Below are 24,420 nucleotides of genomic sequence, written 5' to 3'. Positions count from 1 at the left end.
ATCTCTCAACTCTGCTTCTCTCAGTATTGACCTCTGTACTACACCTCGCTCACTACTGACCTCTGAACTCTGCCCCACTCACTACTGATCTCTGAACTCTGCTTCTCTCAGTATTGACCTCTGTACTCCACCTCGCTCACTACTGACCTCTGTACGGCACCTCGCTCACTACTGACCTCTGTACTCCACCTCGCTCACTACTGATCTCTGTACTCTGCCCCTTTCACTACTGACCTCTGAACTCCGCCCAGCTCACTAGTCACCTCTGAACTCCACCTTGCTCACTACTGACCTCTGAACTCCACCTCGCACACTACTGACCTCTGAACTCCACCTCGCTCACTACTGATCTCTGTACTCTGCCCCTCTTACTACTGACCTCTGAACTCTGTCCAGCTCACTAGTGACCTCTGTACTCCGCCTCGCTCACCACTGACCTCTGAACTTCGCCTCGCTCACCACTGACCTCTGTACTCCACCTCGCTCACTACTGACCTCTGTACTCTGCCCCACTCACTACTGACCTCTGTACTGCACCCAGCTCACTAGTGACCTCTGAACTTCACCTTGCTCACTACCGACCTCTGAACTCCACTCCGCTCACTACTGATCTCTGCCATACCATACTTACCATGCAGTGAAGAGGCAATATGTTGCACTTTGACTGGTAAAAGTTTGAGAAACTCTGATACAGAGAAACTTTCAGTTACAGAGGAGGTCTAGGGCTAGAATTATTGCTCTCGCTCTACCAATCGCGGCAATACCTCACATGTGTGGTTTGAACAGCGTTTTTATATGCGGGCGCTACTCGCGTATGCAATCGCTTCTGTGCGTGAGCTTGGCAAGACGGGGCGCATTTTAATTTTTTTTTTTTATATTATTATTTATTTTACCTCTTATTTTTGATTTTTACGCTGTTTAAAAAAGAATTTCCACTTTTATTTCTATTACAAGGAATGTAAACATCCCATGTAATAGACAAAAACATGGCAGGTCCTCTTAAATATGAGATCTGAGGTCAAAAAGTCCTCAGATCTCATATTTAGACTAAAATGCAATAAAAAACTGATCTCTCCATTTTCCTCCTGCAACTGCTAAAAGCCTGTGGGATGGAGAGGAGAAGTGGGGGAAATGGAAAGAGCAGTTCCTCTATATGCCACCGCACCCACCGCTCCTCCTATGCAGCTTCTTTCTGCTGCCCCCCGTGTGCTCTGCAGCCCCCCTGTACTTTTTACTGCCCTCCCCGTGCTCTCTCCTGGCCCATCCACTTGTCTCCACTGCTCCAGAGTTCCTCCCTCCCCTCTCCTGCTGGCTGGTGCAGGGTATCTGTCAGGGTGAAGCATTTTCTGAATGGAGAGACATAACTGAAAGGTAGTAAACTGTATTTACTATGCTTCAGTTTGTGAATGAAGGGGCAGTTCTATACAGAGCTATTCCATTCATTCTGTGCAGCTGAGTGTTCTCAAGCTCCTTTCTCAGTCTCAAAGGTTAGACCCCTGATATCTCACCAAAGCACCCCCCCCACGAGACTCTTAAAAAATTGTATAGTAAAATATCAAATAAATAAATGGTAGGAAAAAAAAAACAAACAACAATATTTTTTAATTCGGTTATAAAACATCCAGTAAACAAAATGGAAAAAAAAAAATCGAATTTTCGCTGGACCTGCTGATTGGATCCCGCTGTGTCCAATCACAGTGTGGGAGCTAGTCACCCGTGGTGTGCAATGCGCTACCCAGACCTATTGCAGGAAATGGCCTACCTGTGTATAATTTTGTGCAAAAGAGCTGCCGACCGTACATATATGTTGGATGGTCGGCAAGTGGTTAAGAGGATAGACACTCTGATATGGAAAGAGAAGCAGCCTAGGATCCACTTACCTATTCTACAACAGCCCAAAGATGGTGGAGATTTGGCTGTCCCCTCTGCTAGGTTATACTTCCTGGCTTCACAGCTGCAACATTTTGCTGGGTGGGGGACTTTAGATGGTAGGGACCCCATTCAAGCTGTACTGCTGTCTAGGTCTAATATATATCCTCTGTTGGCCTAATTGGAGGCGGGTGGGTTTTGGGATTGTTCCACATGTCCTGCCTTCATCCTCATGGCTAAGGTCTGGGACGAGATGTGATCTATTATGGGCTATGATGGCATTTCCAGATTTCATCCTATCTGCAAAAAGGGGCAACTAGAGAAGATTTGGGAAACTACAGGGCTTTTCTGCTTGGTATTCTAGGGATATACATTTCCTGTATCAATTATATACCAATGGCCATCTAAAATCCTTTAAAGACTTACAACTCGAGTTTCGTTTACTCACAACTAGCTTTTATCAATACCTTCATCTTCACCATCCACATTCTATTCAAACCAGGTCCACATCTCTCCTACAGATAGACACTCCACTCATAGATCAAGTAGCTACTAGAAAGGAGAGGAAAGGTCTTATATCATCTTTATATGGGTCTCTTTTTGTATCATCTTATATCATCTTTATATGAGTCTCTTCTCATGTCATATTTATATGGGTCTCTTCGTATATCATCTTTATATGGGTCTCTTCTTATATCATCTTTATATGGGTCTCTTTGTATATCATCTTTATATGGATCTCTTCTATCATCTTTATATGGGTCTCTTCGTATATCATCTTTATATGGGTCTCTTCTTATATCATCTTTATATGGATCTCTTCTTATATCACCTTTATATGGACCTCTTCTTATATCATCTTTATATGGATCTCTTCTCATATCTTTATATGAATCTCTTCTTATATCATCTTTATATGGGTCTCTTCTTATATCATCTTTATATGGATCTCTTCTTATATCATCTTTATATGGGTCTCTTCGTATATCATCTTTATATGGGTCTCTTTTTGTATCATCTTATATCATCTTTATATGAGTCTCTTCTCATGTCATATTTATATGGGTCTCTTCTTCTATCTTCTTTATATGGATCTCTTCTTATATCATCTTTATATGGGTCTCTTCGTATATCATCTTTATATGGGTCTCTTCTTATATCATCTTTATATGGGTCTCTTCGTATATCATCTTTATATGGATCTCTTCTATCATCTTTATATGGGTCTCTTCGTATATCATCTTTATATGGATCTCTTCTTATATCATCTTTATATGGATCTCTTCTTATATCATCTTTATATGGACCTCTTCTTATATCATCTTTATATGGATCTCTTCTCATATCTTTATATGAATCTCTTCTTATATCATCTTTATATGGGTCTCTTCTTATATCATCTTTATATGGATCTCTTCTTATATCATCTTTATATGGATCTCTTCTTATATCATCTTTATATGGGTCTCTTCGTATATCATCTTTATATGGGTCTCTTCGTATATCATCTTTATATGAAAAAAGCCGCTCGGCTGTTATGCCGGAGGAGCGGGAGGGGATCGGGAGCACCGATTCGCCATCCGATGCCTCCGGCCTCTGGGGAGGAACTGGAACGAAGCCGTAATCGGCTTCATTCCAGTCTCCTCATAGTAAACACGGAAGCGACGTCATGACGCCACTTCCCGTTTACTCGGCTGCCAAAAAAATATCCGGTATTCAGAATCGCCGTTTTCGGCGATCTGAATACACTGAAGTCTAAAGGAGGGGTGGGGGGTCTTTTAGACCCCCGATCCCTCCATAAAGAGTACCTGTCACCCAGTGGCGGCTGGTGAAGTTTTTTGATGGGGGGGCGCCAGACCCCGCCCATCATGACCCCGCCCATCATTTTGGCCCCTCCCACTTCTCATAAAACACGCCCCTTATGTAATCTGAAAAAAAAATTGGCGTGGGTTCCCCCCTGCGAGGGCATACCAGGCCCTTAGGTCTGGTATGGATTCCAAGGGGAACCCCCTACGCCGAAAAAACGGCGTGGGGTCCCCCCAGATCCACACCAGACCCTTATCCGAGCACGCTAAGAACGGGCGGCGGCGGCGATAGAAGACCGGGCCACCGCCTGTAAAAGAGCTATAAGAAGGCGCGGTGGCCCGGCAGAAGAACCGAAGAGGGGGACAAGACCCCCGAAGCCGGAAGAAGAGGCCGGCGGCAAGGAAGAAAGCCGGGCTCCTCCGCTAGCAAAAGAGCTACAAGAAGATAGCGGAGGAGTCCGGCGAGAAGACCCCCGAAGACGGAAGATTCCCGGAGCTGTGCAATAAAATATTTTAACCCTGTGTTGTGTTTTTTTTTGTACTTTTTTTCACAGGTGAATGGGTAGGGGTACATTGTACCCCATACTCATTCACATAGGGTGGGGGGGGGCCGGTATCCGGGGCCCCCTTATTAAAGGGGGCTCCCGGATTCCGATAAGCCCGCAGACCCCGACAACCAACGGCCAGGGTTGTCGGGAAGAGGCCCTTGTCCTCATCAACATGGGGACAAGGTGCTTTGGGGTGGGGGGGCCGCACGCCCCCCCTCCCCCAAGGCACCCCCCCATGTTGAGGGCACGCGGCCTGGTACGGCTCAGGAGGGGGGGCGCCCGCTCGTCCCTACCCCCTTTCCTGGCCGGCCAGGTAGCGTGCTCGGATAAGGGTCTGGTGTGGATCTGGGGGGGAACCCCACGCCGTTTTTTCGGCGTAGGGGGTTCCCCTTGGAATCCATACCAGACCTAAGGGCCTGGTATGCTCTCGGAGGGGGAACCCACGTCAAATTTTTTTTTTCAGAAATTTGGCGTGGAGTTCCCCCTTCAGAGCTCATTCTCTGATTGGCCATGGCAAAAGTCGCCTGGCCTGGGGAAACCTGGCTGTGAAAGCTTTTTGCATTCATTCAGCTAAATGCATGAACATTCTCAACAAAGTAGAAACTAGAAAGCCTTTATGCGGTGACTCACCTGTCTCACTGTCTGGCAGCTCCGCTCGGGCTAAAGAACGGAGCTGTCGACGTCACTTCCGGGTTTTGTGAAGCAGCCGGAAGTGACTGCCTGTCTAAGAATGACAATGCTCCCGCCCGTAGAATCACAGTGATTTTACGGGCGGAAGCTTTTTTTTTTTTTTTAAATGTCTTAAAGGGCCCGTTTTTTTTTTTTTTTTTAACTTTTTTTTTTTTACACCTAGGGAGAGGGGGGGCGGCGCCCGGGCGCCCCCTATGGGCGGGCCGCCACTGCTGTCACCGCTTATTACTGTCACAAGGGATGTTTACATTCCTTGTGACAGCAATAAATGTGATCAATTTTTTTTTTTTTTTAAACAATGTAGTCATTTCAAAATAAATAAAAAAAATAAAAAAATAAAAACATTTTTTTTAAAGCGCCCGCCGTCCCCGCGAGCTCGCAAAGCAAAGAAAACGCATACGGAAGTCGCGCCCGCGTATGTAAACGGTGTTCAAATCACACATGTGAGGTATCGCCGCGATCGTCAGAGCGAGAGCAATAATTCTAGCACTAGACCTCCTCTGTAACGCTAACCTGGTAACCGTAAAAAATGTTTAAAGCGTCGCCTATTGAGATTTTTAGGTACCGTACTTTGTCGTCAATCCACAAGTGCGTGCAATTATAAAGTGTGACATGTTTGGTATCTATTTACTCGGCGTAACATTATCTTTCACATTATACAAAAAAATTGGGCTAATTTTACTGTTTTTTTTTTTTTTATTCATGAAAGTGTCCCTTTTCCCAAAAAGTTGCATTTAAAACACCGCTGCGCAAATACCGTGTGACATAAAATAATGCAACAATCGCCGTTTTATTCTCTAGAGTCTCTGTTAAAAAAATATATATAATGTTTGGGGGTTCCAAGTAATTTTCTAGTAGAAAATATGGATTTTAACTTGTAAACACCAAATTCCAAAAATAGGCTTAGTCATGAAAGGGTTAATGTCTATTTCTCCTACCCAACGGTTGTCACAGCATTTTGTTATTCTCAGAGTACATAGAACTCCCCTTAAATTGTATAAATGGCAATGTAGAGAGAGTCCAGAATGTCCAAGGTGTGGAGGTACCCCTGTGGACCATTTACACGTGTGTTGGTGGTGCCCTAAACTGGTACGCTATTGGAATAGAGTAATATCGGTTATAAACCAAGCGTTTCAGGTGACCCTACCAAATGATCCTTAGACTTGTATATTGGGGTTTTTAGATGAAGATCTACTTACACCCCGTGCCCGGACTGCTATATCTCGCTTCTTGTCTTTGGCAGGTAAATGTATTCTGTTAAAGTGAATGACGCCTCTACCACCCACGTCGGAGGAGTGGCAAACCCAAGATAACTCCACATTGCTTAAGGAGAGACATATCATGAAACCCCGTGGTACTCCACTCAAGTACAATGAATGATGGGACCCGTGGTTACAGGTACCTGGCTTGGCTCCATTGGCCCTCGTTTTGTGAGGATCAAGTTATAAGAATAAAAATGGTTGACAGTATATTTCTTATTAATGCTTATCTCGTCTGTTTTCAGTTGTTTTAAAGACATCATTCTTAAAGGCCGGATGGGTGCAGTCACATCCAGTCACGTACACACAAAGAGGAAGCCAGGTCATAAGGGTCAACTAATGCGTCAGCTTTAAGCACAGAAGACATTGCCTTTTATAGAAGTTGTTTTGTTTCAACATTTTTAACGTCTGTCTTTCCTTTGTGTATATAAGAGCTGTGTGATAATAAAGAAATCTCAGAGTAAGCAAGTGCGACGGTCTGAGCAGATATACTGAGAAGTTTTCCGTGTCTCCTTGCTTAGATAAGACTCTAATAATAATTGGGAAACGGTAACATAACTTATGAATAGGTGACTTGCAGTAGTCACACCTAACATTTTTGGCGCACGAACAAGGGACTTCGCTAAAGAAACTACAAGAGGCGAACGAACATAAGGACGGAACAAAGAGGTCGGGCATATCAGGAACCACAGACAAATCCTGCGCAGGTAAGAAAAGCTTTATTTTCTTATAAACTCTGTGCTTCTTAGATTTGTGCCCACCTGATCTGTCTGTATTGTTCTTCAGGTAAAACCAACCTCTGTAGTAAGCGGGTCTTGAATTTAATATTTGACTTATGTTACCGTTGTTTCTTGTCTGTCTCCTTGTCATCTGTCTGTTGTGACTGAGATAAGCCCTGTTTGTATGGTGTGAATTGAAACATATATCATCCCAATGGGTAACGGAATGCGCCCTTAACTCGTAAGAGTACTTGGGGGTCCGACACTTAAGTTTGATATACGCTTTTTGATTCATGAGCCTAAAAACGGGTTGAAAGTATAAGTCCTGACTGCCTCAATAAAGCAGGAATAAGAAACGAATGCTGAGAGATTCCATGGTAATGGGAAGGGAATAAGGTCTCCACAAAGCCCGGAGATCTAGTTATATGTGTTTGGCCACCAAAGGGAATGCTTGTATATGTTGTAGCTGTCAGTCTGGTCATAATATTTGTCAGTTGGCTAGCATATAAAGTAATTCGATTTCAGAAATCTCATCCAGGAGAGGTTTTTAGTATTTTGGCACCCTAGGAGGAGAAGGCAACGAGACACTTAGTAAGTGATCCAAACGCCACCTAGGCAGGACTGTCAAAATGGGCCAGACACATGGTAAACCCCAGGAGGAATCTCAGAAATGTTATGCTGTTAAAGACATAATTACAATGTTGTATGGGAAGGACAAGGCACAGGGCACGAATAGGGTTCTCAAGAAATTTGGAATGGATGGAGAAAATGGGCTAAGTGTAGAAGGTTGGGAGAATATAAAGAGAGACAGACAGGGGGAGGTCCTGCAGAACAGATGGGTATCACAAATACAATGTTTAATTAAGGTTTCCAACAGGGCTAAAGAGGAGGGATGGAAGTATTGTCATGAACAGGGTGGATGGGACATGAAGGTCCGACGCAAGAGTCTCCCTTCTGCTCCCGAGGATGGAGTAAAAACGGAAGGTACTCCACCTCCTTATACCACTACCACACCAGGTAGCGAAAGACCAAAACTTTATCCTTCCTTAAGAGGAAGAGGATGGGTATGCCGAGTATGCGGTACCCAGAATACAGACTGGGCACAGGAATGTGTACATTGCGGAGCTCAAAGACCAGAGTCCGTAGCTCCAGTCCACAGTCGGACTAGGGTAATACAAGTAAATAATCCAAATGCGGGTCAAGCAGGACAGCCACCTACAGTGACTCGACAAGTCGTTCTGAGGACATGGACACCTTGGTCGGCTGACACTCTTATGGCATTAATACAGAATGCTCCTGATCCCGTAGCAAAACCTGCCGCATTCTGTAGATTCGTGACACAATTACTAGACACACATGAAGCAACTTGGCAAGATGGGGAAGATTTGTGTAGACATAAAATGACACTAACGATGTTTAATCAATTTATGAATGAAATTGCTCCACATAGACCACAAGGGGATCCAGCGACAGATCCACCAGGAATACACCCCCGTCATATAGACTCTAGACCCCTGTTTATTAATCAGTTACGAGAATTTTGCCAAGGGAAACAGCAGGAAAGGGGTTCGACAGCGCCCATAAAACAGGCCCCAGGTCAGACTGTTACAGAATTTTACCTCAACATGGAAAGCATGATGGCTGACGAAGGTCTAGATTTAGCCTTACCCGTCACCATTAGGGCTTTCAATCGACAGTTTATGGAAGGACTAGTACCCCAAATAGGTGACAAACTGAAGGCATGTACTCCCGAATGGAGAGCCATACGGGACAGAGGAACATTGTTGCAGAAAGCACAAGGCATAGAGGCTGATTTAGCAGAAACTAAACCCAGAAGGACACCGGGAGTTAACACTGTTGCCCGGGTCAATGAAGGAGGGAATTCCTCCCGTAAACCTCTTACCTGTTATTACTGCAACAAGGTGGGACATATAAAAAGAGACTGTAGGAAAAGAATAAAAGACGAACAGGAAGGAAACACGGACAGAGACACGAGGGACTACAGACAGAGGCGTACCAATGATAGGGACGATCCGACCGCATGACTTGCCCCAGTCCTAGCTGAATCAGAGAATAAAATGCTCCACATATTGATGAAGGTGGAAGGTAAACATGTTCCTTGTTTAGTTGACACAGGAGCATCACGCAGCTTATTATCTGATTCAGTAGTCCCTCCACACATGACATCCCGTGACACCATACCCATAAGTGGTTATGACGGTCTTTTGTCCGATGCCCCACTGACTAAACCTTTAAAAGTAAAAATAGGGAATCACATGTTTTTGTCACGCTTTTTGATTTCCAGAGGAGCCCCTACTAATTTATTAGGAGCAGATATTCTTCAGAAAATAGGAGCAAACATTACTTATCATCCAGATGGTATGGTCACCTTAGCAATAGGAGACGACCCAGAGGGTATAGAAATCTGTAATAAAATACAATGTTTGGAAGTAGAACCAGAACTGTCCAATACACCCTCGCCGGAAATAGATCAAATTCTGTCTAGCCTTCCGGAAGGGCTATGGGAAACACATCCAGCAGACGTTGGACTTTTGCCCATACCCCCGGTTACTCTACAGCTGATTCCAGGAGCAGTTCTCCCCCAGCAGAAACAGTACCCACTCAGTGCGCCCCAGGAAGCAGCTATAGAACTACAAGTGGAGGCTCTACTCAAAAGTGGAGCATTAAAAGAAATACAGTCACCAGCCAATACCCCATTGTATCCGGTCAAGAAAAAGACATTGGGGGATGGCCCAGTAAAGTATAGAATGGTACAAGACCTAAGGGCGGTAAACAAAATATTGGTCCCAATAACGCCACTAGTACCAAACCCGCATACTTTACTTTCAGAAGTACCATCAGATAGCTCCTCATTTACTGTTATAGACTTGGCTAATGCTTTCTTTTCTGTACTCCTGGCGGAGGAATGTCAACCGTGGTTTGCGTTCCGTCTCAAAAACCGCCAGTTGACCTGGACACGCCTACCGCAAGGAATGGCGCATTCGCCAACTCTATACTCGCAAGCCCTACAGACAGTGTTGGGGGAATGGCAACCACCTGACACTTGTGTATTGTTGCAATATGTAGATGACCTATTGTTATGTTGTCCGGATAACGATACTTGTTTAAAAGCCACTCTATCATTGTTACAATTCCTGGCTGAAAAAGGGTGCAAAGTGAATAGAACTAAGTTACAGGTATGCCAGAAAAAGGTTGTCTTTTTGGGCCACTGTATATCCCAGGGTACTCGACACCTCACTGAAGAACGAGTCCAGGCCATAAGACAAATGAATGTCCCACGCAACTTTAAGCAACTTCGTATGTTTCTGGGAATGGTATCATATTGTAGACAATGGATACCACATGCCAGTTCTCTGATGCAGCCATTATATGATTGCTTGAAAATAGTACCCTATGTACTCACAGAAGCAGGTCATAAGTCTTTTAGCACCTTAAGAAAGTTACTAATTTTGGCACCTGCGATCGGGATCCCTGACTATACCAAAACATTTCATTTGTACATTGCTGAAATCACGGGACACGCAACAGGGGTGTTGACACAACAACACATCAAACAAAGACGGTAGCATATTTCTCCTCGGCTCTCGATCCTGTCTCTAGAGGATCACCGTCCTGTGTACGAGCAGTCGCAGCAGTGTCAATTATCATTGACAAATCCTCAGAAATTGTCTTAGACAATCCTGTAGTGGTACATACCACACATGACATACACGCCATCTTGTCACAAGTTCAGCCAAAACACATATCAATGGGGAGGCAGCTGCGTCTGCAATGCACCTTGCTCCTACCTCCCAATGTTACCTTCCAGCGATGCACTTCCTTTAACTTAGCACAACTTCTACCCTTACAGACAGATTTGACAGGGGGGAGTAATGGTGAAGGCACAGCACAAGAAACTCAGGATTCTGACACACTTTCATTTCATGACATAACATCTGATGAACACGATTGTTTTCAACTTATGGAACAAGAGATCACGGGGTTCCCACATGTCACAGACACACCCATTGCAAATGCAGAACACACACTGTACATAGATGGTAGTAGATTTGCCGATGACAAAGGTAAATATCACACAGGTTATGCTGTGGTAACGGACACACAGGTAATTGAGGCAAAGTCATTACCAGCACACATGTCGGCACAAGAAGCGGAACTAACGGCCTTAGAAAAAGCCTTAGAACACTTAGAGGGACAAGAAGGGAACATTTACACTGACTCTGCCTATGCTTATGGTGTTGCACATGATTATGGCCACATATGGAAAGCTAGAGGTTACCTTACAGCAGCAGGCACACCTGTTAAACATGGTGAAGGAATCAAAAGAGTCCTGAACAATCTTCAAAAAGTTAGAAGAGTAGCCATTATGAAGATAGCGGCACACACGAGCGCAAAAACAATTGAGGCAAAAGGAAATGCATTTGCAGATTTAACTGCAAAACAAGCAGCTCTAGGGGAAGTAAGCCCTGAGACCTTAGCTACGGTAAAGGTGAGCATCCCAGAACCGACATGGCAGCAGATGAGTAAACTACAGGAGCAAGCAGGAGAGAGCGAGAAAGATAGATGGGTAAAAATGGGAGCAGCGCTAGGCCTTGACAATATATGGAGGGAAGGAGGCAGAATATGCCTACCTGCCTCTCTATACCCAGCAATGGCAGCGGCTGTCCACTTGCCCACTCATGTCAGCTCCAATTCTATGTATAGGATTGTAAGCCAAGGATGGCTAGCTCCTGGATTCAGTAGTACTGCAAGGAACTACTGTGCTGCATGCCAAATCTGTCTGTTAAATAACCCAGGACAGAGAGTGAAAACCCCACGTAAACATCAGGTTCGGGCCCAGTATCCCTTTCAGAGACTGCAAATTGACTATATCCAAATGCCTAAGAGCGGCCCATTTGAATTTTGTCTCGTGTGCATCTGCTTATTTTCAGGCTGGCCAGAAAGTTATCCAGTGAAATCAGCTACAGCGAAAGCCACAGCGAAGAAACTGATTACAGAGTTAATACCTAGGTTTGGTCTTCCTGAAACCATAGAATCAGATAGGGGAACACACTTTACAGGAGAAATCATGCAGAATGTAATGGCTATGTTAGGGGTTCAACAAAGTTTCCACACCCCTTACCACCCACAGAGTTCAGGATCAGTAGAAAGAGTAAATGGGACAATAAAGTTAAAAATACAAAAAGCTATGCAAGAGTTAAATAAACCTTGGCCAGAATGTCTGCCTTTAGCTTTGTTCTCCATAAGGTATACTCCAACGGGAAAAACAGGGTTATCCCCATATGAAATACTTTTTGGGAATGCACCCAGACTAGGTTTATACTTTCCACAGAGTATGCAATTGCAATGTGATAGTTTGACTGCATATGTGATACAATTACAACAGCATCTAACTAAGATCCACAAAAGTGTGTATTCTTCTCTTCCAGACCCTAACTCAATAGCAGGTACTCATTCACTGAGCCCCGGAGATTGGGTCTATGTAAAGAAACATACCAGAAAAGCTTTAGAGCCACGGTTTGAAGGACCATATCAAGTACTGCTGACCACTCCCACATCGGTCAAGTTGGAGGGTAAAGCAGCCTGGATCCACGCTTCACACTGTAAAAAGGAGCCAGTTGGCAAATGACAACATGTATCTTTTTATTCTTTTTGTTTCAGTAATCCTGACCAATAGTTTGGTTACCTCACAGAATGAAATTCACAAGGATGAAGGATTTTCTAAAAAAATGTTATTACTGAAGTTTAAATATGCTTATGCTCGGAAGTCAGGATATGAGAAATGTTGGATTTGCAGTAAATTACACCCCAGTACAGCAAACATACCACTGATGGCAGTTCCTATAAATTATACTGACCTTGCTAACAGTAGCATTAACATAACTGGAACAAATACCAGCAAGACAGTAATGTTTAAATCAAATGGTCTCGCCTTTCCCCCTGCCTGGTGTTTCAACTTAGGGAACACAACGGGAGGAAATAGAGAATGCCAAGACAGCAAGTTTAATTTGTCCATTGTCGTATTAAATGGAAGCTTCTACCCCAGTAATTCCAGCACACACCAGACATTATCTGACTTCCTCACTAACATTGTGGATAATAATGTTAGGTGGTTAGTATCCAACTTATCCCTCTATGGATACACCTCTCGTTATAGAAATGATATCAGTTCAAGTCCAGTAGCTCTAGGAAACAATATATACATCTGTTGTGGGGATAAGTGTTATACCTGGATACCTAGAAGGGCTCAGGGATGGTGCTACCTCGCAAGTTTGGTACCAGTAATGGGAGTAGTGGGTGATGAATGAGGTGATCACCTACTAGAAGCTAGTATGCACCCCAGATATCCCCTCAGATATCGTAGCAAGAGAGAAATATTCTTAGAGCAGGACATGGCATGGGCTTGGTTCCCGTCCTGGACAGGATGGGGTATAGACTTAATGAAGCGACTAAATAACTATACTGGAATAATTAATGATATTTTGGAGAAAAACTCTGATGACATTACTAAGTTAAATCTAGAGACCAGAGCCATCACAAAACAAATAGAATTACATGAGTTAGTGATTGAAAGTATGAGTGCAGCATTAACAGGACTCTGAGACCACAGAAGACTATGAATGTTGTACTTGGATACATAACACCAGCATCGAAGTACCCGATTATTATGACATCATTGCACAACACCGCACGGAAGTAAAGGATCTACAGGAGAAGGCCCGTAATATTGGCCGTGACTGGGATCCTTTTGGTGGAACTTTTAGTTTCTCAGGGTTATTTTCTTGGTTCAAGAAGGCAGCAATGATGATTATAGTAGTGCTTATATTCATATTTCTCATTTATTTGTGTTTTAAGTTGTTTATGTGCTTTTGCAAGAAAGCCAAGGTAAATGCTGTAGAAAAGATGGAACTTTTGTAAGTTGATAAGTTGGATAAGATAGGTGGATTTAGTTTCTTGACATCACCCATCTTTCAGAAAGGCCACTCTTCCTGAATTTTAGATGTTGGTACTATCCAGGGGGATGGGTGTATACCCCTCTGACAACTCGCGGTCAGGGAGAGTACTCTGGATATAGGCCGACTAGAACTTGTTCAGGTGGACCCAGGGTAAGAGGGAGGGGTGATGTCAAAGGGGGAAGTTGTGAGGATCAAGTTATAAGAATAAAAATGGTTGACAGTATATTTCTTATTAATGCTTATCTCGTCTGTTTTCAGTTGTTTTAAAGACATCATTCTTAAAGGCCGGATGGGTGCAGTCACATCCAGTCACGTACACACAAAGAGGAAGCCAGGTCATAAGGGTCAAACTACTGCGTCAGCTCTAAGAGCAGAAGACATTGCCTTTTATAGAAGTTGTTTTGTTTCAACATTTTTAACGTCTGTCTTTCCTTTGTGTATATAAGAGCTGTGTGATAATAAAGAAATCTCAGAGTAAGCAAGTGCGACGGTCTGAGCAGATATACTGAGAAGTTTTCCGTGTCTCCTTGCTTAGATAAGACTCTAATAATAATTGGGAAACGGTAACATAACTTATGAATAGGTGACTTGCAGTAGTCACACCTAACAGTTTCTTTACAACACCCACAGTGCTACATATTATGTTGGGGATGCTTTAGAATGGGTGACCTTCAGAACAATAATGTGTGGGCACATATGGACCTCTCATAATGTAATTCAATATGCTCATGATCTGCTATGTGCAGGAGGTTGGCATTAAACTTCCAAATGTTTAGTGTTGTTTTCCATCTCTCTGGGCATCTATTGGTTATACCTTACTATATAACTGGCTGATGGTGGTAGGAAAGTATTTATGTCTATTTCAGGGGTCTCCAAACTTTCTAAACAAAGGTCCAGTTTGCTGTCCTTCAGACTTTAGGGGGGCCAGACTGTGGCCATCATGAGAAGAAATTGTCCCCGCATCAGTTGGAGTAAACAATGCCCCATTTTTGGTGTCAGTGAGAGCAATAGTGCCCCATTGTTGAGGTAATTGGAAGGAACTGTGCCCCATCATTGGTGTCATTGGGAGGAACTGTGCCCCATCATTGGTGTCATTGGGCCTCACTGTTGGAGTCATTGGGGGAATGGTCCCCCATCATTGGTATTTTTGGACCCCATTGTTGGTGTCAATGGGAGGAATAGTGCCCGATATTTGATGTCATTGGGAGGAACTGTGCCCCATCATTGGTGTCATTGGGCCTCACTGTTGGAGTCATTGGGGGGAATGGTCCCCCATCATTGGTATTATTGGACCCCATTGTTGGTGTCAATGGGAGGAATAGTGCCCGATATTTGATGTCATTGGGAGGAACTGTGCCCCATCATTGGTGTCATTGGGCCTCACTGTTGGAGTCATTGGGGGGAATGGTCCCCCATCATTGGTATTATTGGACCCCATTGTAGGTGTCAATGGGAGGAATAGTGCCCGATATTTGATGTCATTGGGAGGAACTGTGCCTCATCATTGGTGTCATTGGGCCTCACTGTTGGAGTCATTGGGGGGAATGGTCCCCCATCATTGGTATTATTGGACCCCATTGTTGGTGTCAATGGGAGGAATAGTGCCCGATATTTGATGATATTGGGAGGAACTGTGCCCCATCATTGGTGTCATTGGGTCTCACTGTTGGGGTCATTGGGGAGAATGGTCCCCCATCATTGGTATTATTGGACCCCATTGTTGGTGTCATTGGGAGGAATAGTGCCCGATATTTGATGATATTGGGAGGAACTGTGTCCCATCATTGGGCCTCACTGTTGGAGTCATTGGGGGGAATGGTCCCCCATCATTGGTATTATTGGACCCCATTGTTGGTGTCAATGGGAGGAATAGTGCCCGATATTTGATGTAATTGGGAGGAACTGTGCCCCATCATTGGTGTCATTGGGCCTCACTGTTGGAGTCATTGGGGGGAATGGTCCCCCATCATTGGTATTATTGGACCCCATTGTTGGTGTCATTGGGCCTCACTGTTGGAGTCATTGGGGGGAATGGTCCCCCATCATTGGTATTATTGGACCCCATTGTTGGTGTCATTGGGTGGAACTGGCCCTTCGTTGGTGTCAGTGAATAAAATCCTGCCCCTAGGGCCAGATAAAAGCAAGCAAGGGGTCGAATTTGGCTCCCGGGCCACAGTTAGAAGACCACTGGTCTATTTGATTGTTTTCAAGATCTGCAGCAATTGTCTTATTCCGAATACGGATTTTGCGGTACTTTACTACTGAGCTGGTCTTTTTGATACTGTATGAGGGGGAGGAAATTTGCATAAACGTTCTGCTTTTTGAGTTGTTGCAAAATGAATATTTCATGTTTTTGTTTGTTTTGCAAGTCTGTTTTGTTTGTGTATGTAAAAATCACAAAACCTTTAATAAAGAACATTTGAAAAAATAAATAAATATATATGTGGATACATCCATATATAAAGTGCTAGGGGCTCAAAATAATATTATCTGCATATCTACTGCTTCCACTTTACACCTACTTCATTGATCTTATGGTGTTTATCAATAAATGAAGTAAACTGATCCATGTGCAAATTCATATACAACATAAAGTGATTTGCGCTCAAAATGATGTTCCCTGCAGATCCACTGCTTCCACTTTGCACCTACTTCTTTATTATTATGATATTTGCTGCTATATTAAATAAACTAAAATCCTGTGCAAATTCATGTAATCATACAATATTTTGTGCTCAATATAGTGTTCTCTGCCAGACCACTGCTTCCACTTTGCATCAACTTCAATTAACTTATTTTACTCAAAAAAATCCACCAACCAATGAAAAGTTGATAAGGTGTAAAGTTCTCGGTGCCCCAAACTGTGGCGGCTGTAGTGTAGCCACGCCTTCTTCCACCTCTTACACACGTGATGGTGAGGGCGCCCCCTTAGTGGTGCTTCCCCACTCACCAGAGCAATATGACTCCCAGCTTTTCATCTACCAGAGTCACCAACATCCTTCACACTCTCCTCACCTCTGATGGCAAAGGAACCGGATCCTCCTCGCTCACTTCTGCAAGTCTGCTGCGCTTTCTGACTCCTCCTCCTCCAACCGCTGTTCCAGCAGGAGCTCTGCCTCTTCATACACACACACAGAGCTCCGCCTCTTCCTACACAGAGCTCCGCCTCTTCATACACACTCAGGGCTCCACCTCTTCATACACACTCAGAGCTCCGCCTCTTCATACACACTCAGAGCTCCGCCTCCTCATACACACTCAGAGCTCCGCCTCCTCATACACACTCAGGGCTCCACCTCTTCATACACACTCAGAGCTCCGCCTCTTCATACACACTCAGAGCTCCGCCTCTTCATACACACTCAGAGCTCCGCCTCCTCATACATACTCAGAGCTCCGCCTCCTCATACACACTCAGAGCTCCGCCTCTTCACACATACTCAGGGAGGAGAGAAAGGGGAAGGATATACAGTACATACACACAGCACAAGGCCGTGTTTGTTTCTTGAGCTGCAGTTCCTCTGAGCTCCACAAGGTGGTGATGTAACCTGTACCCAGTCAGGAAGTCTCTATGGAATACAGAAAGGAAGTGATGTCAGAGTCAGACAGGACACCCCATTTCATAAGACGTAGTGAGAAGACACTGCAGGATCTGGCGGCAGAGAAGGTAATATGTAGATTAACCCCTTCAGGGGGATCAGCTGATGATGAATATATCTTCCTTGCAAAGCTGGCCATACATGGTTCAGTTTTATTGTTCATCCAGCGGGATGAGAGGAAAAAACGGAAGCGATTCCCCCATCAACACATTGGAGGGGGATGGGGGAATCCTCCCCGCTGCACTATTGTATTATGACAATGGGGGGCGCTCCTCCGCTCTCAGAATACACAGATCAGTGATGAAGCTATTGGCTACAGCTGCTGATGGAGTGACTTTTATCCGGCAGTGACCACACATGTATGGAAATGTGACCGATCCCTGCTGAACCAGCTGAATTTCCATGTCTCTATGGTCACCAGAAGTCCCCTTTCACACTGAGGCATTTTTCAGGTGCTACAGTGCTTAAAATAGCGCCTGAAAAAAGCGTCTCCTTTCAGGCTTTCACACCGGAGCGGTCCGCTGGCAGGACGGTAAAAAAAACTCCTGGTAGCTGCATCTTTGGAGCGAGGTATTCACCGCTCCTAAACCACTCCTACCCATTGAAATCAAAAGCGGCGCTTTGCGAGCGGTTTTAACCCTTTTTCAGCCGCTAGCGGGGGGTAAAACAGCGACACTAGCGGCTGAATACCGCTGCTAAAACGACAGTAAAGTGTCGCTAAAAATAGTGGCGCTTTACCGCTGACGCCACTCCCACCCCAGTGTCAAAGGGGTCTAAGTGACTTCCTCCCCTCCCCCTCATCTCCTTCATTATGTAAGTCATGCTGAGATCATCTCCCATTGGCTGAGCAATATTCTCATTGGTCTCTGAGCTCCTTCTTGCTATTCCTCGTCCTGCCTGTTGTTTCCTTGGATTGATTTTCTGTGTAGTGACCCCGGCTTCATCTCTTGGATGCGCTCGTCTGTTGCTTGTCCTGACCTTTATCCTGATTCCTGGATCTCCTCCTCATCTCTCCTCCATATCCTCTTACACAGCTTTTCTCCACACCTGCAGTGATCCTGGGGGGTGGAAACTTGGCACCAGCACTCAGCAAAATCCATCCCCACCATTAGGAGCTCTGGAGAAAATTGTCTGCTATTTACACTCCGTTCCTCCGCACGTCACCTGATCACATGAGAGCTTACTTTCACAGATTCCTGACAGATTTCTGTATGGTAAAGGTCAACGTTCACTCTTCAGTTTAGGATGTGAAGGACGCACCCAGGAATGATGATTTGGTTGGCACGGGAGCCTCATATAGAGGACCCCTCAAATCTCCCCATCCAAATGTCCCTCCATCCAGAGTCTATATGTCCTATGACATCACACTGACCTCACAGCTTCTCCTCCCAATGTCCCTCCATCCAGAGTCTATATGTCCTATGACATCACACTGACCTCACAGCCCCTCCTCCCAATGTCCCTCCATCCAGAGTCTATATGTCCTATGACATCACACTGACCTCACAGCTCTTCCTCTCAATGTCCCTCCATCTGTTTTTTTTTCCTTCTGATGCTCTTAGGATGTGGGCGGACCCTTGGCATCCTCACTAGCAAAGTTGGACTATTGCTCCTGCATTGTATGTAATGACATCAGAATACTTACAACAAGCATTTAACCTACGTAGCGGGGTACTGTGTGAGTAAATTATACCTCAGCCCAAAATGGGGCCTTAGTAAAATGGAAACCTGAATGGTGAGGTGAGGAGGATTCTGGGAATATTATTTAATTTTACTGTTTGTGTTCAGATCTAGAGTTTTCCTTGCGTGAAGTCTGGAGATCATATGACCATCACATTGCCTCCACCTCCCTCCCTGATAGAATAGAGAAATACAAAGAAGATTCTAGAAGTCACCAGAGAGATGATGGAGGAGAGGTGAGGAGGATTCTGGGACATTATCCAGTAACAGACAAGGGATGTGTCTGGATGGTGACTGTATCATTGTGTGTGTCAGGTTCCTATAAGGTGTCAGGATGTCACTGTCTATTTCTCCATGGAGGAGTGGGAGTATTTAGAAGGACACAAGGATCTCTACAAGGACGTCATGATGGACAATCAGCCGCCCCTCACATCACCGGGTAAGAGGAGACTTTATTGTAAAGGAGAGAGCAGTACGGAGGCTCCACCTAGATCCCCCATCATCTGATAAACACACAGAAACAATGTATTCAGTCAGTGTGTGTGTTTCCTACAGATGGATCCAGTAATGGAAACCCACCAGAGAGATGTCCCCGTCCTCTGTATTCCCGGGATTCCACACAGGAAGATCACACCATCCCCCACCATTATCAGGTAGATGAGGAACAATCACTGATAGTATCAGTAGGCTATGTACATTAAATGCGTTGTTACCATTGATGTAATTTTTAATATATATTCAGAGTGGAAACCTGAGAGATTCTAAAGTTGAAATTAAAGAAGAGATAAATGAGGAGGATGATGAGGATGGGGTGATGGAGGAGTCAGAGTCTCTAAAAGAACACAAAGATCTGTACCAGGACACCATGGTGGAGTCATCCAGCTACAGAAACCCATCTGAGCGATGTCCCCATCATCTGTATTCCCGGGATTCCACACAGGAAGGTCACACCATCCCTCACCATCATCAGGTAGATGAGGAACAATTATTGGTAGTTCTGATTTATATATAGCATGTTTGTTTACTATTAATGTTTATTATATATTACAGACTGGAAACCTCGGGGATAAAAATATTGATGTTAAAGAAGAGTATAAAGAGGAGGATGAGGAGTATGGAGTGATGGAGTTTTCTGAAGGACAAAAAGATATGATGCAGCCACCTAATACCAGGAACCCACCAGAGAGATGTCCCCGTCCTCTGTATTCCCGGTATTCCACACAGGAAGATCACACCATCCCTCACTGTTACAAGGTTGGTGGAACAGAACATCCAGAAAATGGACACATAGAGATGATGTGTGGATTTTTTTATGTGATGTCCCAATAATAAAGCTTATATTTTATAGATTATATTCTCTCTCATTTTTTTGATTTAGAGTGGAGATCCAATCGATATAGAATTTGAGGTGAAAGCAGAAGAAGAGACGTATGTGAGGGATGATCAGCAGTCTATGGAGAAGGACAGGATAACAAGAACATTTATAGAGGAGGACACTCCTACAGAGATCAGCACAGGTGGATCATTAACACTAAATACATTCCTCCACCCATACTGCTCACTGATTACCCAGTTCTTGCCCTACTCTGGACCAATTTCAGCTTGTAATACTCTGGTCACTTTCCTGAGCTGTGTTCCCCGTCCTGTATTTCTCTCGGATAATCTTCCTTCTCTGGGCTGCAGATACAATTTATGTATCTAGACTGGACTAATGGAGATTCTGTGGTTCAGCTGGCAGCAAAATGTTGATTTCACCATAGGTTTTGATTGACTATGGGTATGTGCTTTGGGTCTTCTGCCCTATGCCTGGGTCTAGTAAAATCTCTGACAGAACAATTCTCCCAGGGTTACTTGTTTTGTTGTCTGCTGGCTGTGCTGGGTGGAGGGATATGTCTTAATAGTCTCAGACCCAAGTCACTGAGTGTAGTCTCAGAAGATAGGTAGGGATGGGCTCAGTCATGTTTAAATTCTAGTCCCAACCCACATGAGCAATCCCACCAGAAAGCCAATACTGCACACCAAAAAATCCTAGGCAGTGAGGCATTTTCCAGCCCGCAGCTGCAAATACACATCCCTAGTGATGGAAAGCAGTGGTGTGGGACCTCTGCAACTTTTGTCAAGTAAACATTTAAGCTTGCACTGATTCCTGAATACCAAAATTATGAGTCCTGACCCTTACACTGTATAATTTATATTGTACATTACCTACCCCTGACCCATGCACTATATACTCTATGTTGTAAATGACATTCTCCTGACCCCTACACTATATACTGTATGTTGTACATGACTTAATTCTGATTCTATATAGTACTATATGCTGTAAAAGGAAACAGAAATACAAAGGAAGGGAAATACAGCAGCGTGGAGAGAGAGAGAGAGTGCTATTAGACAGTTATGTGCTATTCTGATTCTATTGTCAGTGTAAAATATCAGTTTAGTGTGAATCTAGGGATAGTTCAGTGTGAGTGTAGTGCGACAATTCATATTTACATTAGTGTGAATATAGGGATATTTCAGTCAGTGTGAGTGTAGTGACTGTTTAACACAGTATGTTTTATTACTGCAAGTTTAACCCTGTATAATATTATTATACAGGATTTATATAGCGCCAACAGTTTACGCAGCGCTTTGCAATATAAAAATGAGACAATACAGTGATAATTATGATATATTTATGAAAAATAAAAGCCTATTACACAGGGTAATTTATCCTCTACAGGACCAGCAACATTTAAGCTAAGTTCTAGGTATTGATTTTATAGCATGGTTTCTTTGGGCCAGTTTTGATTAAAGTGGAAACTTTTTTTCTTTCCATCTTGGATAGAATATTTCATAGTGTTACTGCAACTTTAATGCAGTATATTTCATTGTGTTACTGCAACTTTAACGCCATATAATTCTGTGCGCTACTGCAAGTTTAACACCGTATATTATTATTGTGGCAGCACGCAGGTAAAGTCACCTGGTTGTATCCAGGATGGGAAATATGTGTGCCCTAGATTCAGGCTTTATGCAGACTTTTACAATTAGAGGGGAAGAGTTAATGAGCCCAGCTGAAGTAAGTGGGCTCATTAAGACCTCTACAAAAAACCCCAGCATGCTTAGGGAGATGCTCCATCCTGGAACCAGTTTTGTGTGTATAGACTGGGGAGGGTGATATCTGTTCTGTGCGGTGAGTTAACGCCTGTGTGGCAAACCTCTACAACAGAGACAGGGACTGGTGCAGCACAAGGCTGCACTCAGTTGTTAGACAGGGAATCTAAGTGTGTAATTAGAGGTCAAGCTGACCAGGATTTATTTTCATGTTTTATTTTTGTTTGGCTGTTATATGTTTCACTGCGTGTAGCTTAAATAAACCGCATCTTTTGTTTTTGTTGCACCTACAACGCTGTCTGCTGTGCCTGATTTTGTGTTGTGAACCCATCCAGGGGGTCACACACACCCGCTGCCGAGCTAACCCCTCACAGTTGGTGGAGAATTTTGGCAGTTTTTTTTTTTTTAAGGCCAGCATGGAGGAGATACTGAGACAGCTGGCTCTAGCAAATGCCAATCAGCAGCAAACAAATGCAGGTTTACAAAGGAGCCTTGCAGCCCAGCAGCAGATAAATGCAACTTTGCAGCAGAGTCTGGAAGCTCAGCAACAAGCCCAGCAGCAATCTGAAGCCCGCTTCATAGACCTGTTGCAGAAGCAAGAGCAGAGTTTTCAACAGAAAATAGAGACATTAATACAGCAACGTCCGCAGACCAATGAAGCAAGTGGTTACAATAATACTGCATCCTTTGGTGTGAGCCGTTTACTGACAAAAATGACTGGAGAGGATGATCCGGAGGTGTTTTTGACCACATTTGAAAGGACTGCTGAAAGGGAAAAGTGGCCTAAGGAGCAATGGGCTGGACTGGTGGCCCCTCTGTTAACTGGGGAATCGCAGAAAGCTTATTTTGACCTAGAGCCTGACCAAGCAAAAGACTATGTGGTGCTAAAAACAGAAATATTGGCACGGCTGGGTGTCACCCTGGCCGTCCGGGCTCAGCGTGTGCATAATTGGACTTTTCAGGTTGGAAAACCCCCCAGGTCTCAAATGTATGATCTCATTCACCTGAGCAGGAAGTGGCTGCAGCCAGAGACTTTGACCGCACCAAACATTGTGGAATGTGTGGTTATGGATCGTTTCCTGAGAGCTCTTCCTACTGCCATCCAAAAATGGGTAAGCCATGGAGACCCAGAAAATGCAGATAAACTTGTGGATCTGGTTGAGAGGTACTTGGCTACAGAGAACCTGACCACCTCTTCCAGGGACTCACGGACTTTCTACCCTAAGACCAGATCATCCCCAGTGGCGGGTAAGATGACTCCAAGGGGTGAGGGTGGAGAGAGTGAGAGGGTGGGAGTTCTACCTAAGGTCTGGCGGGAGCAGCCCAGGAAGCCCATGCTGCAAGAGGCAGCGAAAAAGATTATTTGCTACCGCTGCCTCCAAGAGGGACATATTGCAGCCAATTGCCCAGTTGTGGATGAGCCTATGCAATGTGACTTTATAAGGGAGAGACGTCAGTCGCTGTTTGCGACAGTTGCATGCACTGCCATTCGGGGACCTGAGAAACATTTATGTAAAATGTGTATTAATGGTAGAAATGTTGATGTGTTGCTGGATTCAGGTAGCCTGGTAACATTGATAAAAGCTGAATTAGTTACTACAGAGGTCTCTGGGAAGAACAGGGTGGCTGTTATTTGTGTGCATGGGGACACCCGAGAGTATCCTGTAACTTCAGTGTTTTTTGAGACCCCCAAAGGTAACCTCTCTCATCAGGTGGGGTTAGTGTCTCACTTACCACATGATGCTATTGTGGGAAGGGATTTTCCAAAATTCTGGGAACTCTGGGATTGTCCTGAGCCCCCCACTGGTGCCCCTATAAACCAGGAAGATGACCAGAATTCCTCTGGGAGTGGTAAGGACTCTCCTGAATTTCCCTTGTCGGTATTGGCGGGGGAAACTCGAGAAACTGGGGAGGAGCCAACATCCTCAGATGAAAACATGCTGTCTGTGGAGTTTTCGGATCTTGAGGTTCACAGGGAATTTTTTTGCCACAGAACAGTTAAAAGACCCCACCCTAATAAAGGCACGGGAAAATGTGGTGAAAATAGATGGTGAGTTAGTGAACCCAGATAAGACTTGCACTTATCCTTACTTCACTATGGAAAGGGACCTGCTGTATCGAGTGGCTCAAAGGGCAGAAGAAACCATTGAGCAACTTGTAGTGCCCAAACCTTACAGG

At 44.3% G+C, this 24,420-nt stretch overlaps 2 protein-coding genes across 2 annotated transcripts in view; both read left to right on the top strand.

The window, feature by feature from the left end:
* Positions 1-24,420, top strand: part of LOC143986870 (uncharacterized) — a 377,747-nt gene that overhangs the window by 151,213 nt on the left and 202,114 nt on the right. The window lies entirely within an intron of this gene.
* On the top strand, positions 17,463-23,450 carry LOC143989798 (uncharacterized). Its single transcript, XM_077490068.1, has 7 exons — positions 17,463-17,534; positions 19,255-19,382; positions 19,462-19,585; positions 19,702-19,799; positions 19,889-20,116; positions 20,197-20,400; positions 20,525-23,450. The coding sequence occupies exons 3-7, from the start codon at positions 19,501-19,503 to the stop codon at positions 20,846-20,848; spliced, it is 939 nt and encodes a 312-aa protein (XP_077346194.1). The 5' UTR covers positions 17,463-17,534; positions 19,255-19,382; positions 19,462-19,500; the 3' UTR covers positions 20,849-23,450.

The sequence above is a fragment of the Lithobates pipiens genome, unplaced genomic scaffold (assembly GCF_037356315.1).
Source record: "Lithobates pipiens isolate NorthernLeopardFrog02 unplaced genomic scaffold, aLitPip1_a1.2 Scaffold_18, whole genome shotgun sequence".
NCBI classification, from domain to species: domain Eukaryota; kingdom Metazoa; phylum Chordata; class Amphibia; order Anura; family Ranidae; genus Lithobates; species Lithobates pipiens.
The sequence above is the reverse complement of the archived record's forward strand: the minus strand, read 5'-3'. Positions and strand labels throughout refer to the sequence as shown.

Coding starts and splice junctions, on each gene's coding strand:
- LOC143989798 (XM_077490068.1), top strand. CDS start 19,501: ATGGAGGAGTGGGAGTATTTAGAAGGACACAAGGATCTCTACAAGGAC. Junction 19,800..19,888: donor CCATCCCCCACCATTATCAG/GTAGATGAGGAA, acceptor ATATATATTCAG/AGTGGAAACCTGAGAGATTC. Junction 20,401..20,524: donor CCATCCCTCACTGTTACAAG/GTTGGTGGAACA, acceptor TTTTTGATTTAG/AGTGGAGATCCAATCGATAT.